The sequence below is a fragment of the Daphnia magna genome, linkage group LG10, assembly GCF_020631705.1.
Source record: "Daphnia magna isolate NIES linkage group LG10, ASM2063170v1.1, whole genome shotgun sequence".
NCBI lineage: Eukaryota > Metazoa > Arthropoda > Branchiopoda > Diplostraca > Daphniidae > Daphnia > Daphnia magna.
Genome location: NC_059191.1, coordinates 572,059 through 595,996, shown reverse-complemented (window position 1 = coordinate 595,996; position 23,938 = coordinate 572,059). Strand labels below are relative to the sequence as shown.

The following is a 23,938-nucleotide window of genomic DNA, read 5'->3' as shown; positions in this document are numbered from 1 at the left end:
GGCCCTTGGCCCATATTCCTACTAGGGAATCTTCGAGGTCAAACATTTTATGTTAAAAAGTTTCATATATACCTGTCAGTAGCGTGCCGTTTGATATGAATCTCTGGAGCGGACGAGGTCATATTCAGCAAGTTGGCAAATGCAATGCCACGTCGTAGGCGAAATCTGCTAAAATGGATGCAAAACACGGAAGCCTAAGGACAGAGACGGAAAAGCCTTGGCAAAGAAATATCGTAAATAATAAACCTGTTTAAACCAGGTAAAAAAAAATATATATAGAAAAGAACGAGATTTACCGTCGTACACGTAGATCCACCTGAAATTTTGTTTAAGGTGGGTGTGGCGATAAAGGACGTTGAATCAAAGGACGGCGATGGAGCCAGTTTTTTGACCCCGATGAAATGACCTGTCAATGACCTGAGATGGTGGTTAAACTTTTCTTGAATTTTATGTTTTTCCGATAAGAGGTGTGGCAGCAGGAATCGTCCGGAATAGAAAACCCGCAAACGCCAAAGTATAAATAGGCCCAGCATCCAGTATTCAAGGTCGTCATTTCAATCTGTTCACTTCCCCGTGCATGATCATCATGTCTGCTCTCCTCACAGTAAGTTTCAATCAGCCTAGTTTAAAATTTTTAAATGTTAGAATTTCGAGTTAAAATAGTAAATAATTATTTGATTTTATTCAATAGTTTGTAGCGATAGTTACGGTGATGTCTGTGTGTCAAGCTGGTCCGATATCAGCGCCGCATCACCCCATGTTCCAGCGTCCGGCTTCCGGTCCCATAAAGAGTCGCCAATACGATGTCAACATTCCCGGTTTGGTGAGGGTGAGCGGACAGCATAATTATCCATTCGGTTATCCCTCCGCTGCCGCAGTTGTTCCATACCAACCACAACAGCAGCGCTGGATGCCGACTGGTCCTTTAACTCGCATGCAAGCGATTCCGCCATTCTGTTTGCCTTGTTCTAATACGGCCAGATCATATGGATATGAGCCATTAGTCCAGAAACGTCTGCTGTTTCCTTCTTTCACTATTAGCGGTGGAGTTAGTAACAACCCACCGACACAGACTTTATCGACGGACTGGATCAACTTGTGGACGAACCCACTTGGCATTTTATTCCCACAACAATCTGTACCCCAACGACCCATTTGGAGTTTCATCTGCTGTCCGAAACCGACGACCACCACTACGAAGCCAACAACAGCAGCTCCTGTAACGACAGCAGCTCCCGCAACCACGGCAGCTCCTGCAACCACAGCAGCTCCTGCAACCACAGCAGCCCCTGCAACAACAGCAGCTCCCGCAACCACGGCAGCTCCACCAACAACGGCAGCTCCCGCAACAACGGCAGCTCCTACAACCACAGCAGCTCCCGCAACCACGGCAGCTCCTGCAACCACAGCAGCTCCCGCAACCACAGCAGCTCCCGCAACAACAGCAGCTCCCGCAACGACAGCAGCCCCTGCAACAACAGCAGCCCCTGCAACCACAGCAGCCCCTGCAACAACAGCAGCCCCTGCAACAACAGCAGCTCCCGCAACGACAGCAGCTCCCGCAACGACAGCAGCTCCCGCAACGACAGCAGCTCCTGCAACGACAGCAGCTCCCGCAACAACAGCAGCCTCCTGCAACAACAGCAGCTCCACCAACAACGGCAGCTCCTGCAACCACAGCAGCTCCCGCAACAACGGCAGCTCCTGCAACCACAGCAGCTCCCGCAACAACAGCAGCTCCTGCAACAACGGCAGCTCCTGCAACGACAGCAGCTCCTGCAACAACGGCAGCTCCCGCAACGACAGCAGCTCCCGCAACGACAGCAGCTCCCGCAACGACAGCAGCTCCCGCAACGACAGCAGCTCCCGCAACGACAGCAGCTCCCGCAACAACAGCAGCTCCCGCAACAACAGCAGCTCCCGCAACAACAGCAGCTCCCGCAACAACAGCAGCTCCCTGCAACAACGGCAGCTCCTGCAACACCAGGTCCAGCAGAAAGAAGTTTCGCATCTGGCACCAACAGCGACTCATTGCCGACGGACGCCATTCCACTTTCAGGACTCAAACTCCTGATGAATCTCTTCCCACCTAGTTACATCAGCTTCCTCCGTCGTTGAAAATGAACTAAATTTCGCTGGCTTGAGTTAAATTGGATCCGATTACGGCGGTTTGCGGAGTAAGCATGTGCTGACATTTTCCTCTAATATTCTCATTTTCTTCATATTTATGGATATTGCATTTTCAAATCTTCGTCTCGAACAATGTGCGTGCAAGTTTAACCTGCGTAAAATACAATAAATGTAATTTTTTCTAAATTTCTTTTATCTGCATCTCTCTGCATTTTACAGCGAGGAAATTGAGTTTTGAAAACAAAAGAGAAGGGACATGTTTAACCCTCTTCCCAAATTTCCGGAAGGCGTAAAAATGGTCGGAGAGAGAACCGAAATGAGGTTATCGACGGTTTTTGGCGAAAGTTTTAAAGTCTATGGTACACGTACCTTTTTGTACGTGCGATATCCTTGACCGTCCAAATTTGACCTGATTTCCTTTCAGTTCCTTGGCGGTCCCTCTTGAAATTTTTCTAGGAGAAAGTTAAGTTTAAAAGGGAGAAAGGCTCAATTGTACTTGAGTGAAAGGTAAAAGTAAAATAAATTTCAATTTTTATAACGGGTGACACCATTTTACTGACCTGGGCTGAACTCTCAACACTTTTTTTTTTTTTTTTTTCCAAAAGAAGCGGCCTATATAAGAGCCGTTTCAGTGTCCAACTCATCTGTCAAACAAAATTCAACCATGTTCGCGGTAAGTTCTTGAAATTTTCCCTAGAAAAATTTTAATTAAATTTAAGATCGATTTCGTTAAACAAACATTATTTGACTAAATAGCATTTTGAAAATTGATAAAAATTCAGATTGTATGGATTGGTGCCTTAATGGTGTCGGCTTCGTTGGCCTATGAACATCCTATAAAGAGATTTAAACCAATTGTTATCGTTGCTGGAAGGCGACAAGGATATGCTCTACCAGCTCAAGGCTATGCCGTCGCTCCAGCTTCCGAATATGCCCCCTCGGCCAGCTATGGAGTCCCTGCAGCGCCTTCAGGATATGGAGTTCCTGCAGCACCTTCAGGATATGGAGTCCCTGCAGCCTATCCTGTTCCAAGTTATCCAACTTACGAATACCCTGAAGAAGAAGGTAATTTTTTATTGTTATATTATCAATTAGAACAAAAATATGTTTAACATTTTCTTATTATTATTACCTATCAAGAGTCCAAATGGCATAAATTTTCTGGAATGATCCAGAAAGGCATCAAGGGAGGTGTTGAGAACGTAGAGAAAGGTATCAAGGGATCTATGGACAAGCAGAAGGAGAATATGGAAAACATGAAGGGAATGATTGAGGGCATGGCTGCCATGAAGAAAGAAAAGATTCAAGAATTCAAAGATTCCATTAAAGAACATTTGAAGAGCAAAAAACAGAAACCTGTAGAAGAGAACCAGTCTTATGCTCCTGCTTACCCGGCACCAACTTATTATGCACCAGCACCAGTCTATTCAGCTCCTGCTTATTCAGCTCCTGCTTATTCACCACCAGCTTACGCAGCTCCAGCCTATCCAGAACCATCTTATGAAGCACCTGCCTACATGGCACAATTGGCTGATCCTGAACCAAGTTACTTGCCTTCAATTCAATCATCATACCCAACTGCCCCCATTTCAGCAGTACCTTTTCCATTAGCCAATCCATCTGCCTATACTTCATCCTTATCAGATGATATTTCAGGACCAGCCAACACTGGATCGCTTAGTTATGCTCAAACATCATCATACCCAAGGGCGCCATTACCTGTTCCTGTTCCGGTGCCCACTCCACCGTCTTACAGCGCATCTCCCGCGGTTTTGCTTCCAGCACCTTCAAATTTCGCTCCATCAGCACCATCAACTGACTTTGCCGTTGGATCTGCTTACGGGAAGTAAAAAAAGATTCATCATCAGTTTGAGTGTACATAACCTATGTGCTTTGAAATACAAGGAGTTTTTTTTTCATCCATTACATCATCCACGTGAATTTATCGAGTTTGAATCCGTTTCCATCATCTTTCAAAAAACGCCATCTAGTGACACAAATAAATAGCTCTTCGACCATCTAGCGGAATAAATAATCAAAACATTTTCTTTGGAAACAAAAAGAAGCCTTGAATAGTCACGTTTTAAATTGAATTAGACAAAACAAGGGAAAAGAAGCGATATCAATATTTTTTCTAGCTTATTTTCTTGAGAGAAAGGGTTGCTGAAAGGCTATCGGATATCGTCAACAAAGTTATAATCCGGCGGCAACTACACAGAGAGTGAACAGGGAATCCACTTAGCGAGAGTTCCAAGTAATTCCAAGACTTTTGTCCATAAAAAATTCAAAAAGTAAAATTAAATATAAAAAAAAAAAAACGAAGAGGCCAGACAACTTTGCAGTGCTCGTGCACGAACTTCCCCGCATCCGGTGAATGTCCTGATATCCGATAGCCATTTGTGCTTACGTAAAAAATATGTATCACGTGTACATGAATCGGATCACGTGGCAGTTCATGGAACACTTCAACATACAAGGCTTCTTTCAAAGCCGAACACTTCGGTAAATGTTTTCAAGTGGAACTAACTAAAAGAATGATCCATTAGCAAATGACCTTGTAAAGAATGTGAACTTTATAGAGCATGCACACGTGCTGTAAACCAGGAGAAATTAACATTCAAAGCATATCTCTAAATCTTGGCCCCTTATTTGTCTATGGAATGCCATCAAGAACCTTAAGGGCAATTTGAAAGGACAGTGTTGCAAATTTTCGATCATGTATATGCATACCAGTGAAACAAACAGAACACTTTGTATCCAACAGTTTTTCATCGTGCAGAAGCCATATTTAAGCAAAACGAGAAAGTTCGTCTTCGTTCTTCGATTTCAATTAAATATTGGTACTGATTTGCAAATGAATCGACAACACTGTTGCTGAATTGCCAAATTTATTACTAGAGACCTCTTTCAATTGAGAGTTCAACTACCGGATGATGTGGACATGTGGTCCACTTTTGGCAAAAATTCTTACACGATTTGTGTCCGATAAAATAGTCCAGTAGCCTTCGGCAGTGTACTCACTCAGCTAAGTCAGTGATCCGTTTATTTATTCAATGAAGAAAACAGAAAGGTTGTTGGATCCTAACGAACCTCGTGTTATCGTTCTTTCGAAAAACTAGATAATTCTGGTATACTTCAGGCTGTATTCTCAGTAGTTTAAGAGTTTCTTTCATTCTTAGAACTATTGCAATGTCAGTTGATCTGCGCACTATAAACGATAAGTCTGGACACGATTGACTTCTAACCTGACCTTTTTTTTTGCTTTTTCTTTTAAAGGAGGCTGACTTGTGAAAATCCATTCCTTCATGTACAAATCGCAAGATTTATTTATTTTCGGGATTTAAAATGGGAGGGGTTAGCCGCGAGCCTCAAGCGAGCCCCGACTGGCAAGCCAATGAAATGTAACCCGGACCAACAGACCACTTTGTTTTCCAAATTGGTTAACCAATCACGCCATGTCGGCAATTTCGCATCCGTTCCCAGCTATTTTCAAAACGGCGTAGGAAGTTTCTGGAAATTCTCTAGGCCACATCGCCATTCTTAAGACAACAACAAGTAAACGCATCAACCCCGGAAGAAAAACAATATTGTGTCGTTTCCATATGAGACGATACAAGTGTCATCTTGGGCTCACTAGAGATGACAACTGCGCAACAACTGTTGAAAGATATTCTAAAAATGACAAGACGTACGTGCAACATTGACCTAAATTTTCTTGTCTCCGAAAAATATTAGTAACACGTCATCGAATTTCGTCTGGAAAACGCAAACAGCGTACAACTACGTCTAAATACCAAATTAAAAGTTGGTTTGAGCAAAACAATTCGTCAAGAATTTGTTATTTCGCCTAGTTTGTACAGCAGTCTGACGCTAGAGGTCTCTCATATCCAGTTCGTATAAATACGAGCATGCCCGGTCTCAAAATTTCCAAACACTCGAGTTACTTTGCTACAATTCAAGCTCCCCCTGAAACAAGTTCTTTGCTGTCAAGAAATAACCAAATAGCAATATTGTTATTTGTTATTGTTCAACAAGTTCGACAGCCAACCCAATTAGTTAGAGAACCGGTATCAAACTCGTTATCTACATCACCACCGGTGTGTCATTGAATTCACATCTATCTAAACAAAAAATGGTGTGATTTTAATGCCTAAACTATTATATCGGGAAACGTGCTAACTCCTTTTAAAATTGATTTAGATGGAAACGACTGGCACTGATATCGACATGTCCTCGCTAAAATCGGCCTTGGCAACAACTTCACTTAGTCAACAGGTAAATTGGAACTTTGGCGCTAAGGGAACTTTACAATTGGTCACGACTTTTTCACGGGACGCGTAATTATAGTTTAGACAAATAAGTCAAACGTCAGAGTTATGCGATGCTAAAGAAGCATCCCCTTTCCCGGCGGCTTGAGAAATATTGAAAGGTTTCCGCCCGATTTTTAGGAAACCTTACTATTTGTCTGTGTTTCCTCATAAACGAACTTTATCCTCCCCTTTGTTGACTGAACTGACATGGAATTTATGAAAGGAAAATGGCGGATATTATAATGCAAAATAGGAGAAATGTAAGCATTGAACGTCAGCCAAAAGTCTGCAAACAAACTTTCTATTGGCTTCTGATTATGGCGAAGTTTTGACATGCGACATCACACCAATGGCCTTGTGACGTTTAGCCTTGATAACGAAATATCACAATTTTATGCTGCAATGCAAAAATTTTAAAACACATTTCTTAATGTTTTTTTTTCTCTGAAATGTTTAGATGATTTCGTTCGCCAACAGTACGTTCCGATTAGCCGCAACGGCGATCACTAGACTCCAGCAGCAACAACAACATTGCGAGGCGGAATTGGCCAGCTTAGCTCACTTGCCGGAATACTCATTGGAACAGGTTTCTTGGCACGATCGACCGGACGATTGTTGGATCGTTCTCAACGACAAAGTATACAATGTCACCAAACTCATCCACAACCATCCGGGTGGATTAGAAGTCATGATGGAACAGGCCGGACGCGATGCTACGTTGGCCTTCCGCTCCGTTGGTCATTCCATTAACGCCATTGAGCAAGTCGACGAATTCCTGGTTGGCATCTTGCCCGCAAAGGAGCGCATGTACCTGCGTTCGGCCAAATGACGACCGGATCTTTCGGAGACACTCAACAAAATCAAATTAGAAAAAATTACTCGTCATTTAATTTAAACCTCCTATTCATACTTGTGCTTTTTAACTTTGTTTCCTAAATTATTGTTAATTAAACCCATCTGTGATAATTTTGTTAATCCAAACCCAGGTCCGCATTATATGAAAAAATCGATCGAATTTTATTCATTATCTTTGCTTAAGGACAACAACACACACAAACGATACACGAACACATTTGCGAAGGTGAAAATCTTGGTAGTTTAAAAAAGGGGAAAACTAAAAAAAAATTAACGAATAAAAAAACAACCTAAATGTCAATGGTATCATAACGAGCAGTCGAGAGGAGATATGAGCGAGACGACATGTGGGTACAATTAAGTTTTCCGGCGTAATCGTATATGACAAACCGTAAAAACATGAGGTAGATCAAATAGCCCCTCCCTCTCACTCCTGTATCTTTTCATGTTGTCAAAAGAGAATCAGTAAAACATGCTGGAACATACATACGGGGAAAAAAATTTTTGACAAATACACAGAGATATAGTTACATGAGAGAATTTTGTTGTTTTGACCGCTGCTTTCCCTGTTTGTTTTTTTCTTCCATGTGGTTGGTGACTAGCTCTCTAAAATGATAAATTTTAGCAGTACACAAAAGAAATGTAACAGCTTCTCTCCATCATGTTTTCCGCTTCCGACGTCTGCCACTGGATGATTCCGTAGGAAAACAGGGCCAATATTCCAACCGTTGTGGGGCATGCCGTTGGGCTGCCGGACGGAGGATGCGTTTGCCAACGAAACGCAAAGTCTTGCGCTGGAATTGGAACGGTTTACTGACAAAGCTTTTAGTAGCCCCGGATGAAGATGATCGTGGACTTGTCTGTTGCTGCGACGGGTTAGGACTGCTTCCATCCACCAACAGGGTCGACTCTTCGCGGATGGGACTCAGCATGATATTCGGAGGTCCTTCATCATCATCTTCGTCGCAACTTAAATTGCCGGTCAAGTTCAGATCGTCTTCGACGTTGATTACACTCAGCTGTAGAGGTCTACGCTTCTTGGAACGCGGCCATCCCGTCATGTTGCATCGACGCTTCCGACGGTGATTGTTACCACCGGCATTCCGCCAGACTTTGCGACGAGAATCGCAAGTCCCCGTACTTGTACTGGTGCTTCCGATTTCCGAAGCAGTTTCGTAGACAGAAGAAGATCGGCTTCCAGAATGACTATCCAAATCCGCAAACATTTCCGACAGATGGTCCAACCCTGTCGGGAGAGATGAATTGTCCCGCCGATGGTTAGTTATCCAGCAGTTGGGAGGGTAGACAGTGTCGCTGTCGTTAAACATGCAGTGATCGCCGTCATCCGGAAGAACCATCCGCTCGTCGACAATATCTTCAATCCTCTCCAGAGGAGTGGCTAACAAATCGGCTAGGGGTGATTCCATCAATTGTGTCGGCGGATTGCACTGCTCGTCAGTGGGTAGCGGCCGCTTCCTTGGTCGACCTCTCTTCCGCACTGGATTAACAGGCCTTTTCTCCAATCCTTGAGTCAACATTTCCTCTAACACTTGCACTAAATAATTATCCGGTGGCGGAGGAATAGACGTCTTCGCCACCTCGTCCTTCGGTAACTGAGATTCTTCGGCTGTTGTTCTCGTCTTTGTCGTTGTTGTTCCAGTGGCTGTCGCTGTTGTGCTGGCAACGGCATCAGATTCCGTATCGGATTTGGAGCAAAGGATGGCCATTGTGGATGCATGGCATCGCGGAGATTTGCGAGGCATATTGAACCAGGGCTGCTTCCGTCGACTGTGTCGTTGACATCCATCAGCGTTCCTATTCAATGCGGATGCTTTGGCAGAAGATGACGCTGCAGCCGCTAGCTGGCTCTGCCTGGCTGCGCTTTGCATTTGCAATCGGGTACTGATGATCGGCCGGAAGCTTAGAGGAACAGATTTTTTTGCACCTCTGGGTCTTCCTCTGCTACTGTTGTTCTTCCGCACTGTCTGGTTGCTCTTGAGAATCGCTTCCAGCGACATCTCGTAAGGTAGGAGGAATGGCGCCGGACCTATGGGCGGATCATCTGGCAGTGGGGCGTTGGGGTTCCGATGAAATTCTTCGTCTCGTAAGAAAGTTTGATACCACGACGTGCCAGACGGAACGATCTCGAACGAGAACTGAACCTGATCGACCGTCAGTCGATCGTGGATCATTGGCAGAGGTGTGGTGGCAGGTTCATGTTGTTCTTCAGCTACGGGGGTGATCCGTGGTGAAGTCTGTGGTGGGGGCCGAATATCTCGGCTATTGTACGTAGAACGGCCATTCCGGCATGTACCACTGCCTCTGCCAGATGGGTAATGCATGAAACGCTGGCTTTCTACCAATAACGCTTCAAGAGTTCGACCTTTGGTCTGTTGCTTATTGGTCTGTTGTTTACAGTTTTTGCACTGATCTTGTGGCTCTTCCGGCGCTAGCCTTTCATGGCAATGGTTTGTGCCACAAACAGGATCATCTTTTTCTTCGTGTGATGGCTCTTGTTTGTTTTCCTCTTGATCGACATTGATAGAACCGTTGTTTTTTTCATGTTGGTCGCTGATTTCTTCAGCTGGGATTCCAATCAATCGAGCTGATCTCCTGGGCCAGTAATTGAGTCCTTCGCCATTCGTTTGGCGAGTACGGGCCCTTGAGGCATCACAAACAGGGGAGGGAGTCTATATCAAATGAACAATTTATGAATGAATTTTGAATTAATGAAAATTAAGTTTCTTAATATTAATTTTACGCTAGAACGGCTAAGGTTGAGGTCTCCATTGTGATGGAATACAGGACTTTCTTTCTTGATTCGGACAATTTTGGCTCGCCGACCGTTGGGGACTTTGACAACCGTTGGAATCGAATGGTTCCTTAAACGTGTGGACCATTCAGAATGACCCTTGACGTCTTCGCCGTTTTTGGGTGAAGGTGGCGGCGTGACTTGGGCGACTTTTCTCAGCGTCGCTCTCCTGAAACGAAACCAAGGGGAGAATTCCCAAGAAAGCAGATTAGATAAAAGTTTCGTTTTGTTTATTTTCTTTTTTCGAATTGTGTGGACACCTGCTGGCTTGGCAACAAAGAAGCGATTTGGCTGCCATACCACCAGATGGCATGACTGCATCAATGATTTGTTTTCATCAATCAGTAATAAAAAAAGCTATTATCACAAACAAATGGTCACAATTGTGGAAAAGATGGATAAACTAATCCTACTGGACACATATACAAAGACTTTATCTTGAGATTTAAAGCCAACAGGAAGTGTTTTGGAATGATGGACTGCGTGGAGTAATCCAACTGGCAGAATTCAAGGGTTTGTTGTTCGACTAAGACTTACATTTTGGCCATGTCTGACACCAAGGTGAGGTCACAGGAATTCCTCAAATAAAGAACACTGTTTATCGTATCAGCATGGCTGAAATAGAACGTTGAGCTGGCTGCCGACACAAGAGCTAGATGCCTATATATGCCCCGGAGCCGTTCGGTATGTCCGACAAGTCCTGTCGAGTCACCAAAATCCCAGTGTATTGGTGAAGTTCATATTCGTTTGCATCAAATTTCTTCGCACTATAAATGCAATGAGTCCAATTCAACATTCACTTGAAAGCTGCCACTATTTTCCTGTAGGAAAGAACTGAATGAATAACAAAAACACGTTACAGGTTACACCCAAGCAAAGATTCCGTTGACAAATACAGTAGACGCCATGGAGTTGCTTATGTGTTAGCACTAGAAGGTTCGGTATTCTACCACTACGCGAGACTTGGGCAATATCGGCAACTGACATTTTTTTGTATTTGTTGCCCAGCATTCTCGACAACAACTCTCATTGTTTCAAGTTAGAAACAACCTAGCATCATGACAGCTTATCAACTTGTAACTATATTTAGACTATACTTTACGGGGGAGTGCCTGGTGAAACGAGCCGAGTGAATTAGTTGGCGAGAGACGAAAGTGGACATATTTATCGATCGATTCTGAGTTTCGCGCGAAATGTCCCGTCTGGCGTGCCTTTTGTTACTACGAGAGTTGCCCTTAGGCCATGTTGTAAAAGAGGATGATTGCGGGATAGCCGCGGGGGTTCCCGAGACAAGCATTATTGATTCTTTCGTATGCTGTACGTCTTTCATGGACGTTTTTTTTTTTTTTTTTACATTAGATGAAATCCTCTTGCCACTCATGTACGTAGGACTCATTAAAGTTCTGCCCCACGTCGATCGGGTTGGTGATTTGGTTTTCGGGGCGGATTCGAGGCTTTCTTTCATTAGCCTATGGGGCTTCAATTGGGTTGCGCGACCGTTGTTTAAAAATAAGAAAACAATAGTCAGCCTGATGAACGAAACTAGTCCCATGTTCAATAAGAAAGCAATAGACAAAGTTAATCGATTTATTTTGTTTTCATGTTTGTTCTGAAAGTAAAAGTATTACCTACCTACTACCCATAACAAGGACTAAGTGAGACACCGATGTAAGCAGAGTTACGTTACCTAAACACGAACATCCTTACCCGGTGCATACGAGCTAACACAAACATTGAAGGAACCGTGAGGTGTAGTTAATTCCGTGCTCGGTGCAAGGTGCAACCATGAACTATAACGCTTGAAGGGAAAATAGCGGCAAGGAAAAAGGAATAAAGGCTTATTTATAAGACACTATGACACAAATCACAACATTGAATAATTTAAAAAAAGCAAATGCCGATTTGGCAATACTCAACCGTACCATCTTCAGTTTTCCATTATCCTGATGGACGAGAATCTCGGGGATAGGTGGCGATACTCGGTGTCCAGTAGTCCTCTTCGGCGATGATGTGGACCCTCCTAAATACACATAAAAAAAAAAACATGGTTAGACCCTGAACATTTTAACATCAATATTTCAGTATCCAGGGCGACGAGCTTGTTGCTCCAGCGGCGATCCTCGGCGACCGTAGTCCTCTTCGGCGATGGTGTGGGCCCTCCTAGATACATAAAAAAATAATAATAACAAAAAAACCAAACATGATTAGACACTTACAATTTTAACATTAATACCTCAGTATCCAGGGCGCTGATATCTTTGCTCCAGCGGCGGTTCTCGGCGTTTTGGTCCTCTTCCGTGCAGCTGCGGACCATCCTAAATACAAAAAAAAATAACATGAGACACTAAACATTAAAAAATTAATAGTTCAGTAACCAGGACGACAATCTTGATACTCCCTCGACGATCTTCGGCGTCCATGGTCCTCTTCGGCGTCCATGGTCCTCTTCGGCGTCCATGGTCCTCTTCGGCGTCCATGGTCCTCTTCGGCGTCCATGGTCCTCTTCGGCGTCCATGGTCCTCTTCGGCGTCCATGGTCCTCTTCGGCGTCCATGGTCCTCTTCGGCGTCCATGGTCCTCTTCGGCGTCCATGGTCCTCTTCGGCGTCCATGGTCCTCTTCGGCGTCCATGGTCCTCTTCGGCGTCCATGGTCCTCTTCGGCGTCCATGGTCCTCTTCGGCGTCCATGGTCCTCTTCGGCGTCCATGGTCCTCTTCGGTGATGGTGTGGACCCTCATAAATACACACACAAAAAAAAAGATAACAATAAAACATGGTTAGACGCTTAAAATTTTTACATTAATACTTCAATATCCAGGGGGCCAATCTCTTTGCTCCAGCGACGATCCTCGATATCCTTGGTCCTCTTCCGTGCAGCTGCGAGCCCTCCTAAATACACACAAAAATAATATGATTAGACATTAAACATTCAATAATTAATACTTCAGTATCCAGGGCGACGACCTTGATGCTCCCCCGGCGATCCTTAGGTCCTCTTCAGCGATCTTCGACGATGCTTGGAGTCCATAGTCCTCTTCGACGATCGTGTGGACCCTCCTAAATAAACAAAAAAATCAAACATGGTTAGCCAGGTTTGACACTAAACGTTTTAAAATTTATACCTTGGCATCCATGGCGACGGCCCTCGTTGTCCAGCATCCTCTTCGGTCCCCAGAAATCCCCCTTCTGATTGCACAAAAACGAGAAAGAAAACAAAAAAAATGTCGTTGAATAAATATACAACAACAACTTGCAGCTTAAGACTAACAGGTGTCAATTACAGAAATCACAATCACATTTTATGACACAGTTCCTGAAAGAAATATTATATTAATGACGATTCGTTTGTTAATAGTTTGGAGATCGTTGCGATTGACGGGACATTTGCATATTACGTGAAGAGGTTTGAGAGGCAAATTGTTAGTATTAAAAAGCATGTGTGGCGATAAAACATGAAATCCATTCATTCCATTGCACAGAAATGGTTGAAAAAACAATACATCAAAACAATGAAGGAAAATGGCGGCGATAGTGTTCTGCAAAATCAACTAGTGCGGTGCATTACGCTTAGAATCGAACAAATTACGGATTGGCACGTGCGACCAAACTAGACCAGTGCAAAGGCCAAGTGCTGATGTATTGCTTTTCTAGTGCGTGATTTGTGTTTCCATAGACTGCGAAACATATCCAGTTTATGAACAAAAATTAAATCCATGTGTGGAAATGTGAATCACTATACAGTGACTATTAGAGCGACAAATCTACTATAGTGCATGGCGTGCAGGTGAGTGAGCTACTGAGCTTAGAAAGGGCAAAATCGGTTTTCGATTCTTTTTAGTGAATTGCACAAGGTTATTCACCCTATAGGTCAATCGAGGGGGAACGGCCATATCCTCGAGCTCACGTGGTCTTTCAACAGCTTTCGACCTTCAGAATTATGTTGCTCTACCCTAAACTTTTGTTCCGGGAAAGCCAGCACGTGGAACGTGTCAGCGTGTATATAAGACGGCAGCCAACTTTACATTTCACAGTCATCCAAAAACCTCCCAATTCAACTGTCCTGTTGGTCCAACATCGCAGTAGTACGGTAATCAGGTATGTGCATTTTCACTTGATTTTTTATGTTTGGGTTTGTTAGTCTTTGCTAGTCTTTGCTAAGTAGTACTTTGTTAAATAAAAGTTCGATGTCTATGAAAGCAACACATTCAAAACTTTGTCATTGTTGACTATTAAAAGAATTCCATTTTCTTTAGTATTTTACCAAAAGGATGGGTGTGACTGAGTCTCGTCAGCGTTACTGTTTTCCTGTAGCTGAAGGAACGCATGTCAACAATTGCCGTAGAGTCTGCATGAAGATTCCAACTTCAAGAAAGGCCTGTTATGACTACTCTTAGATCACATCGGTTAAGTTTACCACCTTAAATCATCCTAGCAAATTTACGTTCTAATTTTGTGTTTAGATTAAATCAACTAATGTTGATCTTTACAGTGGATGCCCTAATGGTGAGAAAAGGTGATCGTCTCCTACGCCCTCGGTGAGTGTGTATAGAACCAACTTAATTCCCGCCATATTTTGAGATTTCTCAGTTGGCGCATAAACTTTCTGCTTTGTTCATTTGTTTTTCGTGGTTCACTGTAAAAGTGCTTTGTTGGAAACTGTTAATACTTAACTTTGAAACATCGATTTCCTTAGGAAATTTGCCGTACGGTAATCAAGAATATCGCTGGAGCGTGGCAAATCTGCTGACGTGTAATATAAGACTGTACTTATCTAAGTAATCAGTGACTGGAAGTAGACCCCAATTAAAGTTTAAACTTTTTTCCACGAAAGGATGTCCAATCACAGGTAAAAACTACTTGGTAAAGGTATAACTCGTAAACAAAACAATTGTTACCATTATGATGTCTACCTGAGAATTCATAAAGCTATGAGTATTTGGAATCTTATTTCGATCAAATATGCCGTATATGTAAGACGTACAGTGTTTCGTAGAAGAAAGAAGTTAGAGTAAAAACCAACTATAATTTTAATAAAAACATGAGTTTGGAATAACAAAGTTATCACAGTTAAGAGTTAATAAAATACAATTACGAAATATTTCATAGAATATTTAAACGCTTTACGAAATTTAAATTAATGTACAATTTCCTCGGGAAACGAAGTCAGCTTGTCTGCAATCCGTACAATTCGGCCGTTATTTGGCAGAACGCAGGTACATGCGCTCCCTAACGGGCAGGATACCAACAAGAAATTCATCCACTTGTTCAATCGTGTCAATGGAATGTCCAACGGAGCGGAAGGCTAATGTGGCATCCCGTCCAGCTTGTTCCATCATTACTTCTAATCCACCTGGATGGTTGTGGATGAGTTTGGTGACATTGTATACTTTGTCGTTGAGAACAATCCAACAATCGTCTTGTTGGTCATGCCAGGAAACCTGTTCCAACGAGTATTCCGGCAAGTGAGCTAAGCTGGCTAATTCCGCCTCGCAACGTTGTTGTTGCTGGAGTCTGGTGATCGCCGACGCGGCTAATCGAAATGTACTATTAGCCAATGAAACCATCTACAAAATAAATGTAAAAAAACAAACAAACAATTGTTTTAATTAAATGCTCATGGGACAGTTTTCTTATCAATAACGTTAGCAACAGTACAAGGCCATTTGATGTTGTTGCCGGGCGAAGATGTTGCACTTAATCCCAAGAGTCTAAAGTATTTTATAATAATTTACGATATGTTACACGTTCACTTGGCAACGATTTTCTACGTGGAATAATACTATTAATGTTCTTGTGTTATACGAGCAAAGTCAAAAGAGCAATAGACGGCGTATACAGGTGGTCTATAAATAAAGTTTCCTAAGAAATTTTACAAGTTGTAGTCGCGGAAAATTTTAAATCTTGAAATGTTTTTCTCACTAATCCAAAAAATATGCAATAAGATATAAAATTTTTTTAGTTACCTGCTGGCTTAACGTGGCTGTTGTCAAGGCGTTCTTTAAAGATGACAAATCTATATCGGTAATAGATGTATTCATCTAAATAAAACATAAGTAACCTGTTAATCTTGAGTTCATTAGATACATGTTTACGCCAATGAAAAGATCGTCTTACCATGTTGTGTAGATAAAAAGCTCGGGGAATAAACGGCTTTACTCTTACTGGGTATAGCTGCAGAACGCTGCTAACTTGGCGAACAAGAGACTGTTTTTAGAATCGTAACAAGGCCCGCTTTGCTTTATATAGACCAGTATAGATAAGAGACCTCTAGCGACAGATTGGTATAACTATGGGCTGATGTAAACAAACGCGTGGATGATGAAATGTCTAGTCAATGTTTCTCACTGCCTTCTCCACGTGCCGTTGTAGTCACATGCCAGTCGAGTCACGTGCCACGTTTTAGTCCTAAAATTTCTGTATGATGCCGCAAAAAATTTTCGGAATTGAGGTTGATGCATTTTTTGAAATAATAAATTGGGTTGAAAAATGCGCACGTCTTTCGTTTGCGATTTGATTTCCAACATCCTGCGTATAACAGATGAAGCATAAAGCATTCTGATAGTTTCAGGCAAATTTAGACCTCCCACGATCAAGTGACGTTGATGCCATCGAACGATACTGTGTAGAAATCACTTGTTTACCGCGAATGTTTTCCTTCCGGGTGGGTCATGTTGTTGTTGTTGTTTGAAAGAATGGCGTATAGCCCTCCAAAACGGGATTTGGAAAAGTGTGCACGCCGTTGGAAAGTTGAAAAACACAAACAATCTGAGTCGCCATCCTTCTTGCAAGCGTTGCAACACAGGATATTCTGGGGGGAAATCAACTGCGAATGGCTCAGTTGGCCTTTCATTTCTGATTGGTCGGCTATGGGGGCCTCAGTTAGGGCTCGCACGTCGTATCCTCGCCTTTTTTTTTTTCAGGAAAAATGTTCATAGGACGTGATGGATTGGCATCCGTGAAAAAGGAGCCTAGAATGGTTTTGTAAACAAAACAAAAAGTAATGCCTTTTTTGCCTTTAGTTAACAACTTACGATGACGCCTAACAAAGTAATTTTATATTCCATTCTAATGATTCAGGTTTTCATCGCTCGCCATTCTTGACAGTGTTGACGATCACCTAGCAACTCGTCTTCAGACATGGTAGGACAAATTATCCTTAATTTGCGTACGTGCCTTCGACAGCTGAGGTCACAGGAGACATTGCTGATTGATATGAAAAACTTAATAGGACAAGAAAACATTGCTGAGTAACGCTCGGTAATGAACATGGCTTATTTTGTTGTTGCTATCAAGACGGAAAGTGTTAGTAACTGCGAGCTGATCTTTTATCCACCACGGGTTATGACATGCCCAGTCACGTTTCACGTTTTCCGGTTTATATGGTCAATTGTGGAAATGCCGACGATGAAATCTGGTATTTATTTGATTTGACCCCAGATTTTTCACTTCAAATAGAAAATTTGATTTGTTACCCTAATTGCGTTAGCATTTTTGACTGATTCGTTGGTCCAGATTCATCCGCTTCGATACACGTGGTGAAACTTCTGATTTCGTTTCCCAGCCCTATGTTAAACATCATTAAATTTTCTTACGATTTTTAAATACAAAATGATACTCTTATCTGTTAAAGTGAACTAACCTCCACGTGCTGGTGTCACACGATTTCTTCGAAATTGAAACTTGCCATTTTTCGGGACCCTTTTGATAGATGATTCGTTGTTCGTCGAAGCATGGTCATCGTTAATAATTAACGAGGAAAGTATGGTAGTATTTTACATTGTCTTTTGTTAAAAGTTCCGAGATGGATAAGGAACAAGGATAGAGAATGTACAATTATGGATATCACAAAAAATGAGTGGCATCGATTTTGTTTAAAAAACTGCCGAAATTTTTCAGCATGGACGACATCATCTCCTGTTCTTCTGTATACTATAGTTTCATTCTACTGAATGTAGTTTATTTGAATTAGCCTAGATGGCGGAGGTATCTGATAAATAGCAAGAAAAAAAAAAAAAGGGAACTGCCCCCTCATATCTAACTTCTCGTCTACAACCGACATTGTTTTTTGTTTCATTAGTGAAAATTTTTGGGTCATAGTTTGCTGTTTCATGTTGGTTTTTCTACTTTGCAAAGGATTCTGTTGGATAACCCAGTGTCAACTAGTAAGTTTCGTTTTTTCAAAATCTATTCTTCACGTTCTTAAGGATCCATTTTTTCTGTGTAGGAAGCATTCTAGTGTATCGAAGCTGTTAAGCCCAGCAATAACAAAGGGACGCCCACGATGGAAGAAAAAATAGACGATTGGGAGGATATAATATGTAGAGGATTTCAGAAAGTGGTCCAAGTTCAAGACCAAGAAACTGGAGAATGCTGGACAGTGGCAAAAGAAACAGATTGCTCGGGTGAGTGTAGCGATTCCAAGGCAATTTGTACGAGGATAAGGCAAAGCGTTAATGGCTGGAAGGTGCCCATAGAATATTCATTGCTTGGCTCACACTCATCTTTCAAGGCAGAAAGTGTCCAGCCTGTATTTACTACAGTAAAATGAAAATATTAAATACTATTTGCCTCTCATGGGTACTACATTGTCTCCTATCCAACAGATGGATGCAGATTCACACACAAGTAAACCAAGCTGGACTTGTGAAAATGATAAATTCTCAGATAAAACAGCGATAATAGCGACGCTGCCTTCATCTGGAAAATTGCCTGCGTTTTGCCGGAAACGAAGATGTTCTACCAGCTCTGGAGGAGCCAAAACTGATTCGCCAGTCAAATTGGCCACGAATCCTAATGGAAAAAGTGCGATAGAGCGCTTTCTTGAGGGGCGGGAGTGGTTATTGTTTGTCGGGCGGCTACTCTTCGCTTTCCTTGTGCTCCTCAGCCCGGGCTATTTCTTCCCCCTCCTCTTCTTCATCCGTACCTACTGCCACTATTGGAAACACAGCGCCGCCGGAGACCAAGAAGAAGAAATCGTGGAAAGAACCTACAGGTTTTTAGCTTATTAGAAAACATTATTGCATAAACGAAGTAATTTACATGAATTTTTCCCCTTTCTCCAGTGGGCCCTTCAGCTTCTTCCATAGCAAAACGTTTCTAAAGTATAGCTGTCGTGTTTGTAGAGAAAGGATGAAAACAGAAAAGATGTTTCGTATCCATTCGAAAATAGGACCTAGTTCCTTCAAGAAAAACGCTCCATTTCCATTACCCGACGACTACGAATGCCCACACAACCATGATGACTATTAATTAACCCAGTGTTTTTAAACTTTGCGGTTATTCTAGTATTTGTTGGCCAAGTTTTTCAATAAATATATATATATATATATTTGTATGTATAATCACCCATATATATATATATATTTTCCTAACCAAATAGCTTTTCTTACGAACAGAAATGGGTGGTGGTTTAAAAAATGATTGACATTTATGCTAAGAAGTTAAATATTTCATGTTATTTCGAAAATGTATCAATACAGGAGAAAAAAAAACAAGTAATTTAGCTAAAAATTACGTCTAAAAGAAATTATTTTAGAGCTAGCAATTCTTGTGCAGCCATCCGGACGAGAAGATTAAAATCTTGATGAAGCTGGGCTCTCCAGTGCTGACGAGCTTTACCCCAAAACTCTGCCGGATAACAAGGACTGGAGATGCCGTGTAGGATTCTAGCGATAGATCGTGCAGTGAACGTCTGATCGCGATAATTTAGGATCAAACTGCGAATGGTAGCCCGTATATGTTGCTCTTGGTTTTCCGGACAGTGAACGACTTCTTCAACAGGTTGAGAGGTCCCAGCTTCTTCTTCAAAGTAGTCTTGGATAAAACTACGCAATTTTTCGCTCCTGGTCTCATCAACTTCCTCACAGCACGAAGACGACTGAGCATGAGAAATGCTCAACAAAGCTTGATGAATACGCTGCAGCTGTTGAATTTCATTGGCCTCACGGTTCAGACAGCGCTGGTGGATGAACTCTAACGCGGCATCTTGTTCTGTCTCGGAAAGGTCTCCCCGGACGTGGAGATGGAACGCAAGATCTGAAAATTCCACTAAAATACCTGATCGTCTTGGTTTACCTCCAATGGCTACCGCAGAGCGATCCCATTCAAGCGATTTAAGTTGGCGTTTGACAGCACCGCTGTCCCAACCTATTTTGCGGGCTACATCAACGACAGCGAACTTCCTGACAGCTGTAGTGTCCGCCTTTTGAAGTGCAAGCGCTGCTCCTAGAGCCGGGCTTTCTCTTGCAGCCATTTTAAGCTGCTGGAGACCGCCGTAGCATCGAACAGTGCACGTCGCATAAACTTTAGTTCCCACTTCAAGGACCCAACGAGACGGATGCGATTCCAATTGGCAGAGCAGCGTAGCAATGTTCTCTTCCGGCATATCCAGCTCTTGGACAGTCGATTCAATAACCATGGCCACTTCGTGACCTTTGCATTCACCTGTACCGTCTTCTCCACGGCATTGACAGGGCTCTGGTAAAATCTTTCTCATCAGTTTCCTTAGAACGTGTCGATCCGTGGAATTTGCATAAATGAATCGCCTCAACTCTTGTAAATCCCTCCCCTAAATCCAAGTTTTCATTTGAAAATCATTTGATTGAGGAATTTGAATGCAAAATGTTATTACCTCTGAGTTGAGAAAGACGTGACAATGGGCCGGCAGACCATCTCGTCCAGCACGACCGATTTCCTGGACATAATTTTCAAAATTCTTCGGAGCGTTATAGTGGATGATGGCTCTGATGTCCGACTTGTTGATACCCATTCCAAATGCCACGGTGGCTACGACAATTTTCATCTTGCCAGACATGAATTGTTTCTGAACAGAAGTTCGGCGAGCTGCTGTCAGTCCAGCGTGATACGCTTCGGCGCTCCACGAAATGCCTCGACGCCGTCCGGCACCTTTACTCTCTAAATCCTTGAGAGGATCTTTCAAATAAGTTCGCAGTAGAGTGGCTAACCGTTCGCATTCTTCGCGTCTGATGCAATAAATGATGATGGCATTAAAATCAGCGAACCGCTTGCCTTCCAGTAGTTGGATCAAGGCTGCATCGCGATCCTTGTCACGCGAGACGGTCAAATAGAGATTGCTGGGCAGTAATACACCTTGGATGACTCCTGATTCATAATCAACACCTAAATTGTCAGCAATGCTTCTCAGAGTAGATTTAGGAGCAGTAGCCGTCAATCCCAGAATGGTTTTGATATTCATTTTCTCTTTGAGAACCTATAAATTAACAAGGCAATAAAATTGGGCTGAACGAAAAACTGTAAGTGACATCATACCTTGCAAATACGAAGGTAAGACGGGCGAAAATTGTGAGACCATTGCGAAACACAATGAGCTTCGTCAATGCAAACAAAAGCGACAGGTGGTAGGCATGTGCGTAAAAGCGTTACCAATCCGTAAGGGCCAGTTGAAATCACAGATTCGGCTGACACGAGGAGGATTTGAACAGCACCCGATTGCAACAGTTGAAGAGTCTTTTGTCTGACGCCTTCGGATTGGCCAGAATGAAGACAGACACCTTTCACGAAGGAGGGCAGGTTTACGACTTGATCCTCCATTAAGGAAACGAGTGGCGAGACAACGATGGTGATACAGCTCGAACGCTGAGCGTATACCATGGCAGGTAGTTGATAGCACAAACTTTTACCGGACCCAGTACTTTGAACAACCAACGTGGAGTTGCCCGAAAGAATCCGCATAACGGCTTCTTCTTGACCTACTCGGAAACTACTGTGGCCGAATTTCTTGAGCAATTGCATGACAATAGGCGGGACAGGTTCTCCGGGAGTGCAAAATGGCTCAACTTGTTTCACTTTAGGAAGCTCTACTAGTTGCAGGTCGTCTTCGCCGCGCTCATCAGTTTCCACTACTTCTTTTTTCTTCTTCTGTTTGCTTGTTACTTCATCCGCTTTGTCCATAGCCTCTTCGAGAGTGGGGAAGCTGAGGTCTTCCTCGTCACCTTGTTCTTTCAGCTCTTCCATGGACAATAGCTTCTCGCTCATACAGTTTTTGGCCCAATGTCCGATCTCACCGCAACGGCGACAAGATGTAACCATCTTGAACTTGTAATTGCCTTTACCACCACCACCACCGACCCCACCGTTTTGTCTTTGTTTCCATTGTTGCCTCTTGTACGATCCCCCCGTGAGCGTTTTCTTTCCACGGGCAAACACTTTCTTCTTCAGGTTAATTTTCACGAAATTTTGATTTGCTGTACCTGAAGCCATTTTACTGCAACGAGAGGAATGATTATTAAAAGGTAAAAAGAACTTGGTCTATAAATAATAATACTTCTCTAATCTTTCGCGCTTTGCAGCCGTCGAGGAGTTTTCTTTGGCGTATTTCAAAGGTTTATCTGCGCTATTATCTTCACTAGCGCTTGGGCAAATTTTCATGGCCAAATCCGTTTTCTTGGAGGATAAGGGATTCATCAATTTTGGGTTTCTTTTGGCTGCATTCGGGAACTTGATCTTCAGAATATTTGCGTTTTTGTGCTACAGGTGGAGAAGTTACTGGGTCTAATTTAGTTTGAGGGGCGGAGGTAGTGATTTTTGGTGGTTTAGGTGCTTCATCATCTGTAGAATAAATCACGTCTTGGTCGTCGAATACCTCGGGTTTACTTGGTACACTGCACCCATCTTCTACTAAGCAGCCGTCTAACCATTGGAGATCCACCTGTCTGGTAGCGATTCGTTGGCGTGCCATGCTCAAGCTGAATGGTTGCTTCTGTGTGGCTTGATGTTGCACGATCTTTGGTTTGAAACCTGGAATTAACTCTGGATCCTCTTCCTTTTTGGCTTTGGAAGTTCCAGGAAAAGGATCTTCACCAGGAAAAGGATCTTCATCTTCATTGTTCACCAACAAACTGTTTTTAAATTCACTTTCACATACTTCACTCAACTGGCTGCTATTGAGCAGGCTATCATTCAATTTAATTACAGGAGAGCTCATGGATTTCTTGCCCAATTTACGGGTAAGGCTAGTTCTGATGTTAATCTTAGCACCTTTCATCAGCTTCTCTGTCAACTTTGAATAAGTGTTGCAGGAGGAGGTGGTCGGGGTGGAAATTTCTTTTGACTTGGTTAATTCCTGAGAAGGTTTTTGTTTGTTTAAATGTTCTCCCCATACAGAAGACCCATTATCTTTTATAGGTTCCTTAATAGACACTTCTTGGATGGGGCCATCCTCATTATTTTGCACCTGGATTGTGTTATTAGGTAACGACTCTGGAGATACTTCACCATTCTTGACTAGTTCTTGTTTCTTTTTGATTTTGTAATAAAGCTTGTACGCATCTGTAACTTCGCACGGGGCAACTTTGAAATCGTCCTAAAGACATAAATATATACAAGGCAAATATTAATCTTGTGCAAATATATCTTCGATTTAATTCTCAAAAAGGAAAATCACCTTAGATGGTTTCCGCCCGTTTGTTTTCTGAAATTCATGTTCCCACTTGTTAATCGTCTTTTTGCTGTCTATTAATAAATCATCATACTTTGCCATCCCTTTTATTCCTTGCTCACAAAATTAACAGTAGACGAGGATGAGAACGTGTGGGGGGCAGCAAAGTGCCGCGTAGGCGCGTACAATTGTTTTGGTGTTTTCCCGGGTTTTGCAAGTATTCTGCTTCATTCGAACAGCATTGCCGGAAAAGAATCTTCCATTTGGTTTGAAAAATTGAATTTTAAATAAGATGTGCATTATAAAGGCTAAAGAAACTCGTGTGCCTAATCTTTTTAGAAGCTCTAGTTATTTTTCAATCAAAGCTGATAAGCGTAGGTAATTAAAAGAAAAAAAAACAATCATTTGTGATGCAT

The 23,938-nt window shown here is 42.6% G+C and overlaps 7 protein-coding genes and 3 long non-coding RNA genes across 11 annotated transcripts; 5 read left to right on the top strand and 5 right to left on the bottom strand.

Moving 5' to 3' along the window:
• The first annotated feature begins 457 nt into the window (after positions 1-457).
• LOC116932409 (mucin-2) lies at positions 458-2,316 on the top strand. The gene is given in 3 exon segments (XM_045180344.1): positions 458-604; positions 692-1,540; positions 1,542-2,316. Coding segments are annotated over 3 exon segments (1,419 nt in total). The 5' UTR covers positions 458-586; the 3' UTR covers positions 2,094-2,316.
• A 418-nt stretch (positions 2,317-2,734) lies between these two features.
• On the top strand, positions 2,735-4,056 carry LOC116932309 (adhesive plaque matrix protein). The gene is made up of 3 exons (XM_032940073.2): positions 2,735-2,803; positions 2,913-3,195; positions 3,271-4,056. Exons 1-3 carry the CDS (start codon positions 2,795-2,797, stop codon positions 3,978-3,980), a joined length of 1,002 nt encoding a protein of 333 aa, XP_032795964.2. The 5' UTR covers positions 2,735-2,794; the 3' UTR covers positions 3,981-4,056.
• LOC116932311 lies at positions 3,644-5,001 on the bottom strand. Its single transcript, XR_006652348.1, has 2 exons — positions 4,466-5,001; positions 3,644-4,396 (listed from the first exon to the last, which is right to left on the bottom strand). It is a non-coding gene; the product is annotated as an uncharacterized LOC116932311 (long non-coding RNA).
• A 115-nt stretch (positions 5,002-5,116) lies between these two features.
• LOC116932310 (cytochrome b5) lies at positions 5,117-7,450 on the top strand. 2 transcript variants are annotated; one of them, XM_032940075.2, is made up of 4 exons: positions 5,117-5,258; positions 5,407-6,227; positions 6,331-6,405; positions 6,898-7,450. In XM_032940075.2, the coding sequence occupies exons 2-4, from the start codon at positions 6,039-6,041 to the stop codon at positions 7,267-7,269; spliced, it is 636 nt and encodes a 211-aa protein (XP_032795966.2). In that variant the 5' UTR covers positions 5,117-5,258; positions 5,407-6,038; the 3' UTR covers positions 7,270-7,450. The 2 variants fall into 2 exon arrangements, with proteins under 2 accessions (XP_032795966.2, XP_032795967.2); XM_032940076.2 differs by lacking the exon at positions 5,117-5,258 and having other exon boundaries at positions 6,084-6,265.
• Positions 7,434-11,016, bottom strand: LOC116932308. The gene is made up of 3 exons (XM_045180335.1): positions 10,645-11,016; positions 10,057-10,276; positions 7,434-9,985 (listed from the first exon to the last, which is right to left on the bottom strand). Exons 1-3 carry the CDS (start codon positions 10,653-10,655, stop codon positions 7,955-7,957), a joined length of 2,262 nt encoding a protein of 753 aa, XP_045036270.1. The 5' UTR covers positions 10,656-11,016; the 3' UTR covers positions 7,434-7,954.
• Positions 11,017-12,690: 1,674 nt separating this feature from the next.
• On the bottom strand, positions 12,691-13,869 carry LOC123477071. Its single transcript, XR_006652347.1, has 4 exons — positions 13,228-13,869; positions 13,049-13,162; positions 12,912-12,994; positions 12,691-12,838 (listed from the first exon to the last, which is right to left on the bottom strand). It is a non-coding gene; the product is annotated as an uncharacterized LOC123477071 (long non-coding RNA).
• Positions 13,870-14,064: 195 nt separating this feature from the next.
• Positions 14,065-15,040, top strand: LOC123477069. Its single transcript, XR_006652345.1, has 4 exons — positions 14,065-14,200; positions 14,359-14,508; positions 14,595-14,640; positions 14,799-15,040. It is a non-coding gene; the product is annotated as an uncharacterized LOC123477069 (long non-coding RNA).
• A 74-nt stretch (positions 15,041-15,114) lies between these two features.
• Positions 15,115-16,367, bottom strand: LOC116932307 (cytochrome b5). The gene is made up of 3 exons (XM_032940071.2): positions 16,220-16,367; positions 16,069-16,143; positions 15,115-15,669 (listed from the first exon to the last, which is right to left on the bottom strand). The coding sequence occupies exons 1-3, from the start codon at positions 16,220-16,222 to the stop codon at positions 15,301-15,303; spliced, it is 447 nt and encodes a 148-aa protein (XP_032795962.2). The 5' UTR covers positions 16,223-16,367; the 3' UTR covers positions 15,115-15,300.
• Positions 16,368-18,103: 1,736 nt separating this feature from the next.
• LOC116932305 lies at positions 18,104-19,615 on the top strand. The gene is made up of 4 exons (XM_032940070.2): positions 18,104-18,267; positions 18,330-18,644; positions 18,709-19,097; positions 19,168-19,615. The coding sequence occupies exons 2-4, from the start codon at positions 18,387-18,389 to the stop codon at positions 19,352-19,354; spliced, it is 834 nt and encodes a 277-aa protein (XP_032795961.2). The 5' UTR covers positions 18,104-18,267; positions 18,330-18,386; the 3' UTR covers positions 19,355-19,615.
• On the bottom strand, positions 19,539-23,875 carry LOC116932303 (ATP-dependent DNA helicase Q4). Its single transcript, XM_045180333.1, is given in 6 exon segments — positions 19,539-20,672; positions 20,736-21,335; positions 21,395-22,349; positions 22,410-22,504; positions 22,506-23,447; positions 23,529-23,875. Coding segments are annotated over 6 exon segments (3,729 nt in total). The 5' UTR covers positions 23,625-23,875; the 3' UTR covers positions 19,539-19,631.
• Positions 23,876-23,938: the final 63 nt, after the last annotated feature.